At 42.7% G+C, this 16,846-nt stretch overlaps 1 protein-coding gene across 1 annotated transcript in view; it reads left to right on the top strand.

Annotated features, from left to right (window-relative positions):
• The window catches only part of Macf1 (microtubule actin crosslinking factor 1), a 346,505-nt gene that overhangs the window by 307,669 nt on the left and 21,990 nt on the right, over positions 1–16,846 (top strand). The window contains 19 exon segments of the mRNA XM_052718421.1: positions 818–1,049; positions 1,621–1,847; positions 2,921–3,043; positions 3,138–3,239; positions 3,624–3,725; positions 3,818–3,991; positions 4,078–4,233; positions 4,367–4,564; positions 5,016–5,144; positions 5,733–5,906; positions 8,333–8,488; positions 8,594–8,800; positions 8,899–9,018; positions 10,431–10,600; positions 11,305–11,464; positions 12,770–12,964; positions 13,264–13,392; positions 15,146–15,289; positions 15,704–15,892. Of these exon segments, the coding sequence (XP_052574381.1) occupies positions 818–1,049; positions 1,621–1,847; positions 2,921–3,043; positions 3,138–3,239; positions 3,624–3,725; positions 3,818–3,991; positions 4,078–4,233; positions 4,367–4,564; positions 5,016–5,144; positions 5,733–5,906; positions 8,333–8,488; positions 8,594–8,800; positions 8,899–9,018; positions 10,431–10,600; positions 11,305–11,464; positions 12,770–12,964; positions 13,264–13,392; positions 15,146–15,289; positions 15,704–15,892 (3,087 nt within the window).

The following is a 16,846-nucleotide window of genomic DNA, read 5'->3' on the forward strand; positions in this document are numbered from 1 at the left end:
TTTGTGGAAGTTTAATGTGACCATTCGGTTTGGGATGCAGTATAGAAGTAAGAGTAGTGGGAAATGATTTAAGAAATTTGCTTTTCTTGTAGGGCACTTAACATTGATGAGCCTTACTCAAATTAATAAATCCAGAGTTGGTTTTAAATGGGGTGTTTAGATGAAAACTCTTTCTGTGCTATTCTCTCTTTCTAACTTATATATCAATTTATAAATTCAGAATTTTATGATTTTTAGTCATTTTATTCAAAGTCCCAGAGAAGTGGGAAAGTTAGATTTGGTCTTCCTTGTTACCTTTCATCATGCCGGCATTTCCCTTTCTCTTGTTCCACATTGTGGGTTGTTAAACTGCATACCATAGACTTCAAACTCCAGGCCACTCAGCATGTTAAGTTCCCATCATTTACATAGCGATGGAGGGCATCTAACTTGTTGGTCTAGTCTTTTGCATGCAGCTGTCATCTGAGATGCTGAGTGCTGACTCTCACCAGTTCATAGTCTTGTCCCTATCCCATCCTATTAGTTGGAGTTTGAGAAGTATTGTGACAATACTAACCATTTTTGTGGATTTTTGGTATATTACTTAGTATTTTTTGACTCACAAAATGAATACTGTCTTTTTCCCACTCTAATGGGCCAGCACTAGTATACTATGTCCAAAACAGGTTTTTAGACAAACCCAACACTTAACAGACATTGGGCGGGACTGAACATAGGCAATCCTAAACAATAGGTTTATAGTTCGACCTTATGCCCTAACATGTCCCCCAATATGATAAAGTATTGCTGTGATGATTAATAACCCAACTTTGTTTAGTTTCATGATAAAATTGAACCCATGTTGGAGACTCTGGAGAATCTTTCCTCTCGCCTGCGGATGCCGCCCCTGATCCCTGCTGAAGTAGACAAGATTAGAGAGTGCATCAGTGACAATAAAAGTGCTACCATGGAGCTAGAAAAACTGCAGCCATCCTTTGAGGCCCTGAAACGTCGAGGAGAAGAGCTCATTGGGAGATCTCAGGGAGCAGACAAGGATCTGGCTGCAAAAGGTGCTTGGTGGATCTGACTATTCTTTAAGAAAGACCATAGAATGAATTCCGGGCTGTGGCTACCTCCAGCATCCTACCCAGAGTCACTTCTCAAGTAATGAGTATTCCAAAAAGTCGTGTGGAATTCATTTAGAATTCAGAACACATTTTCCTATTGAAACAAGGTTACAATTGGGAGCTAGATTCCCAGGCCAGGAAACAAATGCTCCTTTAACCCCTAAAGTGAGGATCACAGTATCAATAGTGGGCAGAACATAGCTACCTTTTGTAACACTTTCCATGGGAAATTCACAGAAAGTTCAACAAGAACACTAGAAGGAAGCATTCCCATTGCAGCCCTTTGTGAGTTAAGGGCTTTCATCTTACCAGATACTTTGTGGGATGTTTCCAGGTTGTTTCTGTGGTCCCTTTATGAGGGAGATCAACAAGCAGAAAAAACTAGTGTGGAGAGATGACAGTAGTCATGCTACTGTGAACTATAAGTAATGTCTGAATTCAACTGAATTTCAATGAAAATTTTAGATGTCAAATTTAGAGAGGTTCTGTTCACATCTCTTCTTTACTACTTCAGAAATCCAGGACAAGCTGGATCAGATGGTATTCTTCTGGGAGGACATCAAAGCACGGTCTGAAGAGCGAGAAATTAAATTCCTTGATGTCCTTGAATTAGCCGAGAAGTTCTGGTATGATATGGCAGCTCTCCTGACCACCATCAAAGACACCCAGGATATTGTCCATGACTTGGAAAGCCCTGGCATTGACCCATCCATCATCAAGCAGCAGGTTGAAGCTGCTGAGGTAACAAAAATACAAAACATCATCTTTTTTTTTTTTTAAGGTTTTTCAAGACAGGGTTTCTCTGTGTAGTTTTGGTGCCTGTCCTAGATCTTGCTCTGTAGACCAGGCTGGCTTTGAACTCACAGAGATCCACCTGGCTCTGCCTCTTGAGTGCAGGGATTAAAGGCATGCGCCACCACTGCCTGGCAAACATCATCTTGTATTTGGGTGGGGGCGGGGGGTGATGATTTTTTATTTTGTTTTGTTTTCATGCAATGCTAAGGATCGAACCGGGGGTTTCATACATGCTAAGCAAGTGCAGTGCCTCTGGCTAAGCCACCAGGCCCCGAGTATGTTGTGGTAGCTGCTTATCAAGGCTCAGTGTTTTGAAAGCTTTGTTTTGTTTTTAAGATGAGAATTTTTTCCGCTTTCAGGGAGGAGATAGACAGTAGAAAATAAAAAATTCTGAATTCATCATCCAGGGATAGCAAGTCACTTACACTCATCTTTTTCTAGTCTTTCTGGGAAGTCTAATTTTTACAAGATGGACTTCACATGATAGCTGTTGGCAATGCTTGTCTCGCCATCTTATTTCAGATACTTTTCATATGGAAACTTTCTCCTCCTCTCTCCCTCTCTGTTTGTATGTGAACTGTTTTAGACTCTAACAAAGAACTATTTGTGTTTAAGATGATATAGCCCAGCTGTGACCTGGCCTGTCAGCACCATCGATTGTGACTTCTATGTTGTTTCCTATTTTTTTTCTTGGAGCCAGGAAGGGCTGGTTAATTATCAAACCTCATTACACCCTTCAAATGTATGCTTTCCTTGCCATTTTTGTCATGACTGCATGCTCATATTTTATGACTTGTGTATGTACCACATTTGATCTACTTATTTTTTGATATGTATGTACATTGGCCATTTGAATATGAGGCTGCACTCTCTGGATAAGTAATATCTTAAGCATAAAAATCGTTTTATGATTTTTGAGGTTCTACTTAGTGTTTGCTCTTGATTAGGGAGGCTATGTTGCATTTGAGAAGTTATGTTCTGCTTTCTGTCTTGACTAATTTTCTGCTCTTTTCGTATAGACGATTAAGGAGGAGACAGATGGTCTGCATGAAGAGTTGGAGTTCATTAGAATACTTGGAACAGATTTGATTTTTGCCTGTGGAGAAACTGAGAAGCCTGAAGTGAAGAAGAGCATTGATGAGGTGTGGAGAGTGGGTGAGGGATTCAGATGAAACATAGTGGAGTTGGACCAGAGAGGTGCTACTAGAAGAATTTGATTCAATATTTTTCCCACAGATGAATAATGCTTGGGAGAACTTAAACAAAACTTGGAAAGAAAGGCTAGAAAAGCTTGAGGACGCCATGCAAGCGGCTGTGCAGTATCAGGACACTCTCCAGGTAAAAGGCTGGGAGATGCCCACCACGGAAATACATGCTCTGCTTTCTCTTGTCGTTTTCTAAATCTGGTGTGGAGTGACTTACCCTCAGTACTGCAGTGTTTTGAAACCTAGGACAGTGTTACTTCTACATTTCTGGCCTAAGTTTCACACGACTGTTAAGAAAAATGTTGACATAACATATATCCAAGTTTCTACTACTATTGCCATTTTTATTGTTATTGCCTGCTTGTCATATTTGTACCCATTCAGCTATTCAATGAAGCTGGCCAGATTGTGTAAGTCACTGCTTGCTAGAGGTCCTAAACCCAGGTAATCAGGAAGCCCAACATTGGGAAGGAAATGGCCCTTCTCTTCTAACTTCATGTTTGCCTTTTCATTTCAGGCTATGTTCGACTGGCTGGATAACACTGTGATCAAACTCTGCACCATGCCCCCAGTGGGCACTGACCTCAACACTGTCAAAGATCAGCTAAATGAAATGAAGGTTTGTATCTAGAAATGGCTTTGGAAAGAGAGTTGCTTCTTCTTAATGCTGAAGACTTGGTTTAATGTTAACATTAAGTACATCTTTTATAGGAGTTCAAAGTAGAGGTTTACCAACAGCAAATTGAGATGGAAAAACTCAATCACCAGGGTGAATTGATGTTAAAGAAAGCTACCGATGAAACAGACAGAGACATTATACGAGAACCACTGACAGAACTCAAACACCTCTGGGAGAATCTGGGTGAGAAAATTGCCCATCGACAGGTAAGGCTAGTGGTACCATAGGTCTGTGAACTGCTGTCTAAGCTCTCTGATTTCCTAACAAATGTTCCTTGTCTTGTCCCGAGCAGCATAAGCTAGAAGGTGCTCTCTTGGCCCTTGGCCAGTTCCAACATGCCTTAGAGGAGCTAATGAGTTGGCTAACTCACACTGAAGAGTTGCTTGATGCTCAGAGGCCAATAAGTGGAGACCCAAAAGTCATTGAAGTTGAGCTTGCAAAACACCATGTAAGTATTTTTATTTCTACCTAACTCTGTTAGCTTGAGACCAGATACCACAAGAAGCTTAATGTCATGTGAACCTTGAGCCAGGTTTAATTGACATCAATAGAAGTAAATTATGTCATTCAACATTTTTTAGGTTCTAAAAAATGATGTTTTGGCTCATCAAGCCACTGTGGAAACAGTCAACAAAGCTGGCAATGAACTTCTTGAATCCAGTGCTGGAGATGATGCCAGCAGCCTGAGGAGCCGCCTGGAAACCATGAACCAGTGCTGGGAGTCTGTGCTGCAGAAGACAGAGGAGAGGGAGCAGCAGCTGCAGTCAACTCTGCAGCAGGTATGCGTGTGTCCAGGCCAGGGGAAGAGCTTGAGGAGGAGGCCTCAGTGGCAGGAAAGAACCCATGTTGAGTAGAACCCTTAGGAAAAGAGCAGCTCTTGATTGCTGGGCCCTTTGGGGTTTGTTTGCAGTTCGTTGTGTTTACTCTTCAGTTAGTCTCTTATTTTGAGATTCAGGTTTTTCCTATATCGTCATCAGGCTTCTCCCTGTTCAGCATCCCTTAGTCCAGTCATAAGATTGTATTAGGCATCGGTACTGTGTTACAGTAAGGTCTGAAGGATTTTGCTAGATTATAGCTATAAGCAAGCAGACTGTGCCAGTCCAGAAATAAAATAACTACCTTGCCTGGGAACAGCTTCAGATTCCTCCCAGTAAGCTCAGGATCATTCCAAAAGTTTGCTTTTATAGCTGCTTGCTTGCTGATACTGTTGATACGTCTTTTTCTCAAAAGGCCCAGGGTTTCCACAGTGAAATTGAAGATTTCCTCTTGGAACTCAATAGAATGGAGAGCCAGCTTTCTGCATCTAAGCCTACAGGAGGACTCCCTGAGACTGCTAGAGAACAGCTTGACACACATATGGTAACAGCAGTCCTTCTGATTGCACATAGCACCTTCTAGTCAGTGGCCTCTCTGAGAGACGTTAGTGCAGCTCATCTACAGAGTTAGTACTCAGCACAGGCAGCAGCAGTGAAGGGGAGAGTCAGCTAGAGAAGCATCGGTGAGCTGGTAAACTGAGTCCATCCATTTGGTGGGCACAGAATACTGACTAGAGGTAAGAGCATCGCTTGTGTGCTTGTATTCAGTAAAGCTTTAGGAGAAATCTGAGCGATGTTGGCAGTACTTTAAGAGAGCCTACTAAAGAACAAAATGCAACATAATTTCTAGGGAAATCCTTAATAAAAAGTGGAAATAAATTATTAAAGTCTACTTTTGAGGTCTTTGCTCCTTAAAAAATAATTTATTTTCTTGGTGAGTTAATTGTTTCCATATTAAGGAGTAATTGTGGATTTTATTTAATAATAGCCCATACTTTGAACTGAACCTAAAAGAGACTTCTAGTGAGACAAGGCCTTTGAGGACTTTCCCACTGTGCTAGTGAAATCTATGTGTATGGGGGTCTTCCAGGAAGTAGATATTATTGATATCTTTCTCTGCCTTCTCTTGTAGGAACTGCATTCCCAGCTGAAAGCCAAGGAAGAGACTTACAATCAGCTGCTTGACAAGGGCAGGCTTATGCTCCTCAGCCGTGGTGATGCTGGGTCTGGCTCAAAAACTGAACAGAGTGTAGCTCTCTTGGAACAGAAGTGGCATGTGGTCAGCAGTAAGATGGAGGAAAGAAAGGTACCACTGCAGAGACCTTGTTTGGCAGTATGTTTGGTGACCATAAGACATTATCGTCTTCATTTTATGATGATGTTTTTGAAGATGGATGTGTTGTGATGTGTCAGAGAACTTACCCTTATAATGGACTTCATATTAAGCAATCTTTGATTTCTGTTTTCCATGGCTCTGGTGGTGTTAGTCCTGCTCATACTTCATTGTACAGTTGTTCCTTTTCTCCATGGGCCAGTTAAGGCATCACTGCCCGTTACTGTTAGTGCTGGGCTTCACTTCTGACACCTATTGCCAGTTTGTGATCCTACTTGAAACCAGTTTAACATGGAGTTGAGAAAATGGGGACAGGCAGTGTGATCAGCAACATTCTGCAAGGAACTGTACTGAAAACCAGGAGAAAGGTCAGTTAGGCCCTCTTTCCAACTAATCCTCAGAAACTAGGTTTTCTTCTTTGTAAGAGCAGGAAGGAGCAAGGCTTTTTCAAAAAAGTTTTTTTGTTTGTTTGGTTTTTGGTTTTTTGTTTTGTTTTGGTTGGTTGATTGGTTTTTGACGCAAGGTTTCTCTGTAGCTCTGGCTTTTCTGAAACTCACTCTATAGACCAGGCTGACCTCAAACTCAAAGATCCACCTGCCTCTGCCTCCACTAGGTCTGGCTAGTTTTTTTGTTTGGGGTTTTTTGTTGTTGTTGTTGTTTGTTTTTTCTTTTTAATGTCTACAATCTCATTTTCTTCTTTGCTAATCAGGTCAAATATAAAACAGGCAAATAACCTCTCTTGTTAATTCTCTCTAACTTCTGGTCTCTCTGTCTGTCTGTCTCTCTCCTGTCCCCATTCAGATGGCCTTTTGCCACCCCCACCCCCACCCCTGATAAACTTCTTGCATGAGGGAAAAAATGCAAATAAATCCATTGGCCATGTCCACTTAATTAATAGTGAGAGAGTGTGTCCCGGACACTGTGCAGGTGTTGTGGGAAGAGTAAACAGACATGCCCTATCGTTTTGGAATCGCTGGGTAGAACAATACAGACCATACTCACACACACTAAGGAACATTTTTAAAGAGACTCGTTTGTCAAATTGTTCTGGTGTGGCTTTGTGTGATTTTGTGTTGTGAAGACTAGCCAAGAGGACCTGAGTGTGAGCTTGTATTCTAATTCTTGTTCTCTGTCCTGCAGAAGGCAAAAGTGAAATTAATGAGAGAAACTGAGGCAGAGTTCCAACTCAATTAAGTTTCCTAGCAAGGATTTTGAGGCAAGGGAATCTCAAATGTATTGGCAGCATGGGCTGTAAAGCAAGAAAACCACTCTTGGTGTCAAGAATATGTAGGAGTATTTCTGATTATGTAGGACTATTATATTTCAGGATAATTTAAAAATCCTTTATTGAACGTGTGTGGTGTTCTGTTACAAACTAGACTTCAGTACTGATTTCTCACTGTGTCTGACAGCTTTGACGGGACTCCGTGTCCGCCTGCGTTGTTTGTATTGGTTCATCCCTGTGTTTCAGTGCTGGAGATTGAACCTAGGCCTCACTCGTGCTAGGCAAGCATTCTGCCACTGTGTGTTGTGTGTTTTTAGAACACCCATTATAAAGTAACCTGAAAGGATGAAGGAAAAAAAAATGTAATCTAACCAACTGCAGTTAGTAGCAGTTTACGTTTTTAGTGTACTTTTTGAATGTATTCATTTTTAATATATTCTGGATATAATCATCTTTTAAAAATCATCATTTATTTTGCCTGTCTAGTAGATGGCCACAGGTGTCCACTAAGAAGCTGGGACTAGAAATCCCTGAGAATGGAACTCATTGAACCTGGGCTGGGTTCTAATAGTGGAGAATAGCACTTGGACTGAATGAGCCATTCTTTTCTGTCATTCTGACTTAAGTGAGAGTGGTTTAAGAAGTTATATTCAGGTGTGTTCTAGAATGCTGTGGCATCAACACACATTTTAGACTCAGATAGCTCATGCTATGTTTTCTGAAAACATGTATTTAAACAGTGAACACTGTAGCAGCAGTGTCTTTGCAGTCACGAACTTCTCATTTACTTTCTCCACACCATAAAATGTACATTAAATGGGGATTTTTCCCCGGAACAGACTTTAAGTTCTGTAGCTATCACCACCACTAGAGCATGCTCACTTACTGAGGAGTTTCCTCTGTTCTGAAATGTTCCAGGAAGGAGAGAGTGGCCAAGAGAATTGATCCACTAATTGTGCCTTTTCCATTTTCATTTGTTCAGTACTTGTCCCGCTGTTTCTAGCTTCAGACACTTCACATTAGAATTCCCATCTTTTTTATTTGAGTCATATTTGGTGGTTCATTAAGTGAGTCTTCTTGTCTAGATCATTTAATCTGGTATACGTCTCTTACTTTTGTTGTATGCTTTCTGAACCTGGTACTTTTTCTTCTGTGTGTTTTATGTAAAATTTAGTCAAAGCTTGAAGAGGCCCTCAGCCTGGCAACAGAATTCCAGAATTCCCTGCAAGAATTTATCAACTGGCTTACTCTAGCAGAGCAGAGTTTAAACATCGCCTCGCCTCCCAGCCTGATTTTGAACACTGTTCTTTCCCAGATAGAAGAGCACAAGGTAACTGTGCCTTAAGATGATGTCATCTTCCCTTTAAAAGGATTTGTTCAAAGGAGTGCTCCTTTGCCTTATTTTATAGCTAAAAAGAGCAATATTTTCCCACAGGTTTTTGCTAATGAAGTAAACGCTCATCGAGACCAGATCATCGAGCTGGATCAAACGGGGAACCAGTTGAAGTTCCTTAGTCAGAAACAGGATGTTGTATTGATCAAGAACCTGTTAGTTAGTGTCCAGTCTCGGTGGGAGAAGGTTGTCCAAAGATCCATCGAAAGGGGGAGGTCACTGGATGATGCCAGGAAGCGGGCAAAGCAGGTAGGTTATTAAAGAAGGCACCAACCTGGTCTGAAATGGTGGTCGGGATGAGCTGTACAGGTCTTTTCTATTACAATGGATACCTTACTTCATTTTAGTTCTATGAAGCTTGGAAAAAACTGATTGACTGGCTAGAAGATGCAGAGAGTCACCTGGACACAGAACTGGAGATTTCCAATGACCCAGACAAAATCAAACTTCAGCTTTCTAAACATAAGGTAAAGTGGTTCATTGCTGTGAGGGCCTGTGCTTGGTATTCACCAGAGCCTCTTAAAACAGTTGATTCTGAGCCGGGCGGTGGTGGCGCACGCCTTTAATCCCAGCACTCGGGAGGCAGAGCCAGGCGGATCTCTGTGAGTTCGAGGCCAGCCTGGGCTACCAAGTGAGTTCCAGGAAAGGCGCAAAGCTACACAGAGAAACCCTGTCTCGAAAAACCAAAAAAAAAAAAAAAACAGTTGATTCTGTTAAAATATCAACAAGGGGCTGGGAATGTAAACCATTGGTAAAAGTTCTTGCCTGGCATGAACAAGGCCCTGTGTTTGACTCCCTAGTACCTCATAAACTGGCCATGGGTAGCACCTGTGTGTAATCCCAAGCAGCAGGAAGATCAAAAGTTCAAGACCAATATTGGTGAAATTATTAAGGCCACTCCACGTAGTTAAAAGGAGATTTATTTAATGGCGTAACTTACAAATTAAGTGATAGGTAGGTCGCGGGGTCTGGGGAAGGTGTATCGCAGTCCAGCAGTGTTCTCTGGAGCTCTGCTTGACCCACCTCCACCGTCCAGGGTCGCGGAACAGAGAGAGAGCGCAGCCCATCCAGATCTCTGGTCTCCAGGCGCCTCCCTTGGCCCCGCCTTGTAGACGTGACAGTTGCCGAAGTCTCAATGGGGGTTGGAACTTCCAGATCAAAGCTGGAATGGCTACCCACTACAGACCAACCTAGAATATGTGAGACTTTGTCTCACAAAACAAGTCAAGATGGAAGCCAAGCATGGTGGCAAATACCTGTAATCCCAGCACTTTACAGTCTGAGGCAGGAAGGTTGAGAGTTAACAGCCTGGGCTACATAGAAGAGCTCCAGGCCAGCTGGAGCCACCTAGAAAAAAAACATGGTGAAATCAGCCTTCCTTTTTGTTTGCTTACATTGCTGGACAAGTATTCTTGGTGCTGTATACCACCCCCAGGAGTCCATGGGATACCTAGATAACATGACAATCATACTTTTATGTAATAGTGTGAGCAAACTGGTTATATGAATAATTAACCCAAAGTATGGGGTTTCGAAATTGTTATGTGCTGTTGTGTATGGTATAAATGAAAGTTACAATTTCTTTTAAGGGTAAGCTATTGTTAATTTTAGTTTAGTGTTTTGTTTGGGGTTTTATGTGTGAGAGTGTGTGTGTGTGTGTGTGTGTGTGTGTGTGTGTGTGTGTGTGTGTGTGTGTGTGTTGCTATTGTTTGATGCTATATTTATTTTAGAAACCTGGAAAATCAAAAGAAGTTGATTACAAATCAAAATATACCCTACCCTGTTGGAGGACTGGGAATTAAACCCAGGACCTCATGCTATTTTTTGATTCTTAGTAAGTGTGTATGTGTTATTTGTTTTTCTTTCGTTCTGGAAACAGGAATTTCAGAAAACTCTTGGTGGCAAACAGCCTGTGTATGATACCACAATCAGAACTGGTAGAGCACTAAAAGAAAAGACTTTGCTTGCTGATGATACTCAGAAACTTGACAACTTGCTAGGAGAAGTCAGAGACAAATGGGATACTGTCTGTGGCAAGTCTGTGGAACGGTGAGCATGAATGTCCCCCGTAAGGGTAGACCCATACAGATATGACATGCCAAAGTATCTTAAGAGATTGTCGCCGGGCGATGGTGGCGCACGCCTTTAATCCCAGCACTCGGGAGGCAGAGCCAGGCGGATCTCTGTGAGTTCGAGGCCAGCCTGGGCTACCAAGTGAGTTCCAGAAAAGGCGCAAAGCTACACAGAGAAACCCTGTCTCGAAAAACCAAAAAAAAAAAAAAGAGATTGTCGCTAAATTAAAATAGCAATAAGGGGGGCTGGGATGATGGCTTAGTGGCTAAGCACCTATTGCTCTTGCAGAGGACTCAGGTTTGGTTCCTAGCATCCATGTGTGGCTCATGTTCACAATCAGTTCTGGGTGACTGATACATGTAACTCCAGTTCTCAGAGATCCAACTCCCTCTTTGACCTTTGCAAGCATAGGTACACATAGGTGCACAGACACACCTGCAGGCAAACCACTTATAAAGTAAATCTAATCCAGACATGGTTTGATTTAGAATGTCTGGGCATTTCTCTAACTTGTTTGTAGTCTATTTCCAACTGTTCTAACATAGAAGTTATTTTATAGAGTTTAAGCAATATTCCTTTTCAACAGAATTGTTGAATGCTCACAGAATTGTGAGCATTGATGCTTTTTTTTTTTTTCTTAATTATTCTTAAAATCCCTGAGTTTTGTATGCCTTTCTCAGACAGCACAAGCTGGAAGAAGCATTACTGTTTTCAGGCCAGTTCATGGATGCTTTGCAGGCCTTAGTTGACTGGTTGTACAAGGTGGAGCCACAGTTGGCTGAAGACCAGCCTGTACATGGGGACCTTGACCTCGTCATGAACCTCATGGATGCCCATAAGGTGAGGAGCAGGAATTAGCTTCTTGGGCAGCAAAAACAGTCTTCTCTCCCTGTGCACCTTCTGCTCTGTGTTGACCATCTGGAGAAGAATGAGTGCTGATGTGGAGGAGCAGCTCTTTGTCTTCTGTGTTTAAACAAACTTTTGACCAGGTGTGGTGGTACATGACTTTAATCTTTGTAGTTCAAGGCCTGCCTGGTCTATATAGCAAGTTCCAGGACAGCCAGGGACACATAGAGAAACCCTGTCTCAAAAAAAAAAAAAAAACTTGCTGGGACTCTGCATCAGTCACAAAGAATTTACCAAAATTGGTTTGACTCAGATTTGGCAGCATGTGAAGAGGTTCTCCCTGTTTGTATCTTGGTTGAGTCACAAATGAAATTTAAATTCAGAGGGAGACTGTTATGAAATCCATTTCCTCTAACACCTAAAATGGAAATGGGAGATTGTCTTCTAACCACTTGTGTAAGTGCTGTGCCTAACACCATGTATACCACCAGTTCTTCTGTCCTGTACCTGTTGTGTTGAGCTGCATAATGTCCTCTTGCTTTAACACACAACAAATTGTACTTCGCCTTGAAATTATACCACATTCTATGAGCGAATGAGATAGCGCGACAGTTGAAGGTGCTTGCTGCCAGGCCTGACACCCAAGTTCAGTCCCTGGAACCCACATGATGGGAGGAGAATCCTGACACGTGAAAACGGGACTAAGTGTAGTTTATCATTTTCTCTGTACTCCACGGATGTCCTTACTATCTCCCTCAAGTCTAGAAATGCTAGATTTTTTTCAGATTGGGAATCTTTTCCAGAGTCAAGCAGGCCAGAACACCTGAGCTAACACCCACAGCTAGAGCTTCTGGTTTTGGGGTTTTTTTTTGGGGGGGGGTGTTTTATTTTTCAAGACAGGGTTTATCTGCGTGATAGCTCTGGCTGTCTTGGAACTCACTCTGTAGACCAGGCTGGCCTCAAACTCACAAAGATCCACCTGCCTCTGCCTCCTGTTTTTGTTGTTGTTGTTTGGTTTGGTTTGGAGATGGGTTTTTTTTTTTTACTGTGTTGTGAAGCCCCTGGTTGTTGTTTTTTTTTAAGCAAAGTTGGAGTTTGTTGAGAAACAGGTTGAATATCGATTTAAGTATAGGCATTGAGGGAGAAAGCAGTTGGTGGTGCAGGCTTCTTGAGAGTCACCTGCTTGTTCTTTCTGACATGCCATCCTGCCTTCCTCTGCATAAATAAGACACACAAAATAAAATAAATCATTAAAAATTAAAAAAAAAAAACAGAACTAATTCTCATTTCTTTAACTAGGTATTCCAAAAAGAACTGGGAAAGCGGACCGGCACTGTTCAAGTCCTGAAGCGGTCAGGCAGAGAGCTGATTGAAAACAGTAGGGATGACACTACTTGGGTAAAGGGACAGCTCCAGGAACTGAGTACTCGCTGGGACACTGTGTGCAAACTCTCTGTTTCCAAGCAAAGCCGGCTTGAGCAGGCCTTAAAACAGGTAAGAAGTTTGCATGGGGACCTGAACATATGGATCTTAGTTTCTTTACTAGGACCATGAAGTCCCACAGTCTTAGAACAAAAATAAAGTGGATATTCTGAACATTCTATGGGATTTTGACCAGTCATTGAACTGATTTTCAAAGGTCTACGAATCAAGGTGACCTTTATGGCTTTGGACAAGGCCATCAAATGCCTCTGTTGTGTGTGGTCCTGGATGCTGGATTCTCCAGCACACTGTAGTGTCCAGTGCTTCAGCTGCAGAGGGAAGCCAGATCTTCTTGTGCTTGGTTATTTCAGGCAGAAGAGTTTCGGGACACAGTCCATATGCTGTTGGAATGGCTTTCTGAAGCAGAACAAACACTTCGCTTTCGAGGGGCCCTTCCTGATGACACAGAGTCCCTACAGTCTCTCATTGACACTCATAAGGTAATCTAGCCTCACGGTCTGGTGATCTGTGCTACTCATCCATGGTGAGAATTGCCCCAGCACTAAAGAAAAGCAGGACTTGCTTATAAATGTCAGACCTATGAAAAGAAGACAGAGCAGAGTGGGCTGTTTGTGTACTCAGGGGAAGCCAGAGGCTTTGTGATGCCTATCATCGGCCTTCATTCACATTCATACAGCTCACTCATACTGGCTTTATATTTTTTAAGATTTATTTATTTTTATTTTATGTATATGGTTTTGCCTAAGTGTATGTCTGTGCGCCTCATACATGTCTGGTGCCCAAGGAAACCAGATCAGATCCCCGAGAACTAGAGTTGTGGATTGTTGTGAGCTGCTGTGGAGGTGCTAGGAATCAAACCGAAGTCCTCTGGAAACGGCTAGTTCTCTAACCACTGAGTCACCTCTCCAGCCCTCATGTTGGCTTTAAACAAGTAAAGCCACACAGTGTTCTCAAAGACAATGCCCAACACTTCCCTTTCTCATTTTTGTTGGTTGGTTGGCTAGATTTTGAGATTTGTGGTGATATATGGTGTACCCTAGTAAACTTTGGTTGAAGATCAGAGGACAGAACAAGTCACTAGATTAAACATAGAGGCCAGGCAGTGGTGGCACACACCCTTAATCCCAGCACTTGAGATCTCATGCCTTTGCTTGGGAAGTCACACGCCTTTAATCCCAGCACTAAAAAGAAAGTGATATGGTAGGCGGAGAAAGGTATATAAGGCGTAAGGAGACAGGAACTAAGGCAGAAGCGTCCCTTTCAGTTCGAGGCCTTTTCTGCTGAGGAAGCTCATTTGGCTAGAGCCTGTCAGCTGAGGCTTTTCAGGTTGAGGAGTTGGTGAGATAACAGGTGGCTGTGGCTTGTTCTGCTTCCTTACTCTTCAGGCACATTTTATTAGGGTACACAATCTATCACCACAGGGGTGGGGTCTTATTATGGACCCTTGAACTCCCAAACACCCTACCGCAACCTCCCAGGTGCTAGGATTACAGGTGTGTGTTATCATACCCAGCTCCACTTTACTTCTCACCTGCACACACCTTTATTTGACTTAGCTTATGTTAACTAGCTTTTTGGCCCTTCTCTGATCTCCTAAAACCACTTAGCATGCAGAATAAAACATGGTATCTGGGGCCTCGGTCAGCTCTAATGAAGGAGGAAATGTTTCATGTTATCTAGCTAGATATTTTAATCTTAGTTTTATTGTTGCACTCTATTGTGGTAGGAATTCTAAAATATTTCAGTGTTTTATGGCTGTCATCCTGTTTGTCCAAAAGAAATATACTTTAAATACAGAAATAAAAGGGCTGGAGAGATGACTCAGCAGTTAGGAGCACCTGACGTTTCTTCAGAGGTTTGGTTGCCAGCACCCACGCGGTGGCTCATCGCTGTCTGTAACTCCCTCCCAGGAGGTCCAGTACCCTCTTCTGGCCTCTTCCAATGTCGGGCACACACAGTACACAAACATACATACAGGCAAGATACTCATATACATACAATAAATGTTTTAGTAAAAATGAAATGAATGCAAATAAAAGAGGGAGCAACTGAAAATAGAAACTGGAGCAGAGGGAATAGAGGCATGCTGGTGTCCCTCGTCTTTGTGTCGCCTCTAACAGAGGTCATTCTTACCTTCCTACACCCTTTAGAACTGGATACACCAAGCATATAAACTAATGGCACTGATAGGTAGATTTGTCAAGTTTTTGGTTTTGACTCTTGTTTATTTAGGAATTCATGAAGAAAGTAGAAGAAAAACGGGTTGATGTGAACACAGCAGTGGCAATGGGAGAGGTCATCCTGGCTGTCTGCCACCCCGATTGCATCACAACCATCAAACACTGGATCACTATCATCCGAGCTCGCTTTGAGGAGGTGAGGCAGCACACGCCCAGTCAGCTGGACTCACAGTGAATACTCTGTCCATCAGCCAAAGCACCTTTGATTCACGCTCAGCAGTTGCGTTTCAGTAAAGACTGACGTGAGGGCTAGAGTGGCGCTGGGGGAGTTAGGTGCTCATGAGTAGCTTCTGCGGACACCTGGTGTTTTGCTTCCTCCCTTCCTGAGGAGCTTGTGTTTAATAGAATGTACTAGATTTGCTTTTGGCAGAAATGACTCCTTGTTCTACCTCTCATTTGAGTTTTCTCAGCTGAAGTCAGAAAGAAATCTCTTGGCTCCTTAAGTTGGTCCCTCCTCTGAGTAAAGGTGTATGATCAGGTAGGAAGGGGGCTTTGAAACAAACAGAAAGATTTGCTTTTCTGAAAAGGGTCGTGGTTTCTCTCTCCATAGGTCCTGACATGGGCAAAGCAGCACCAGCAGCGCCTAGAAGCAGCTCTGTCAGAACTGGTGGCTAATGCCGAGCTCCTGGAAGAACTTCTGGCCTGGATCCAGTGGGCTGAGACCACCCTAATCCAGCGGGATCAGGAGCCTATCCCTCAGAATATAGACCGAGTTAAAGCTCTTATCACTGAGCATCAGGTATCTTGCTTCTCTGTGTCTTCTGTGTGTCATGAACCACATTCCCATCCTTACTGCATGTATTAATTACTACAGACTTATCAGCTTACAACAGCTCTGTTTATCAGTTTTCATGAGTTAGGAGTCAAGGTATGGGTTAGCTTCTTAGGGTTTCATCAGGCAGAAATCACGATTTCCTCAATACTGAGGTGTTGTGCTTTGAGATACCTCTCAGCCAATAGTTTTGCAGTTCTCATGTGGATCATCTTCCACATTCACTGGTTTTGTTGACAGAATTCAGTTCCTTGCATTTGTAGGATTGAAGATTCCACTTTCTTGCTGGCTGCAGCTCCTGGAGGTCACTAAGGTCATAGAGCACTCACTGTATTTTTGAATCCACTAGCAGAAACAGTTTAGTCTTCTTTAGAAGATGACGTCTACCCACAGAGTAGCCACTCACAGTTTCACGGGCATTACACAGGGCAGTTCACCAGAAGTGGAAATCTTGGAACCCAGCTTAGAAGCCTGACCTTTGCTGGAGCCAGAAGCCTATTGGCCTGACATCATTTTATCACAGAAATAGTGAAAGTAGCCAGGCCGTGGTGGTGCACGCCTTTAATCCCAGCACTCGGGAGGCAGAGCCAGGCGGATCTCTGTGAGTTCGAGGCCAGCCTGGGCTACAAAAGTGAGTTCCAGGAAAGGCGCAAAGCTACACAGGGAAACCCTGTCTCGAAAAACCAAAAAGAGAAAAAAGAAATAGGAAAAGTAAATAATAGAATTTCCTAGCCCATATCCTGTCACTCTGCCTTCTATACTAGAGGAAGACTGAGTCCTCTCAAGCAGAGATCTGATCATGTCTCTTCTTGTATCCGAGCCCTTCTCTTGCTCCTGTTTCTCTCACAACACAATCCTAATCCTTCCTGGACACGTCTTGCTAATCCTTTGACTGCACCCTCTTGTCAGCAAATGAAATGA

This window comes from Peromyscus californicus, unplaced genomic scaffold (assembly GCF_007827085.1).
Source record: "Peromyscus californicus insignis strain IS unplaced genomic scaffold, ASM782708v3 Scaffold_5__1_contigs__length_169319896, whole genome shotgun sequence".
Lineage (NCBI taxonomy): Eukaryota > Metazoa > Chordata > Mammalia > Rodentia > Cricetidae > Peromyscus > Peromyscus californicus.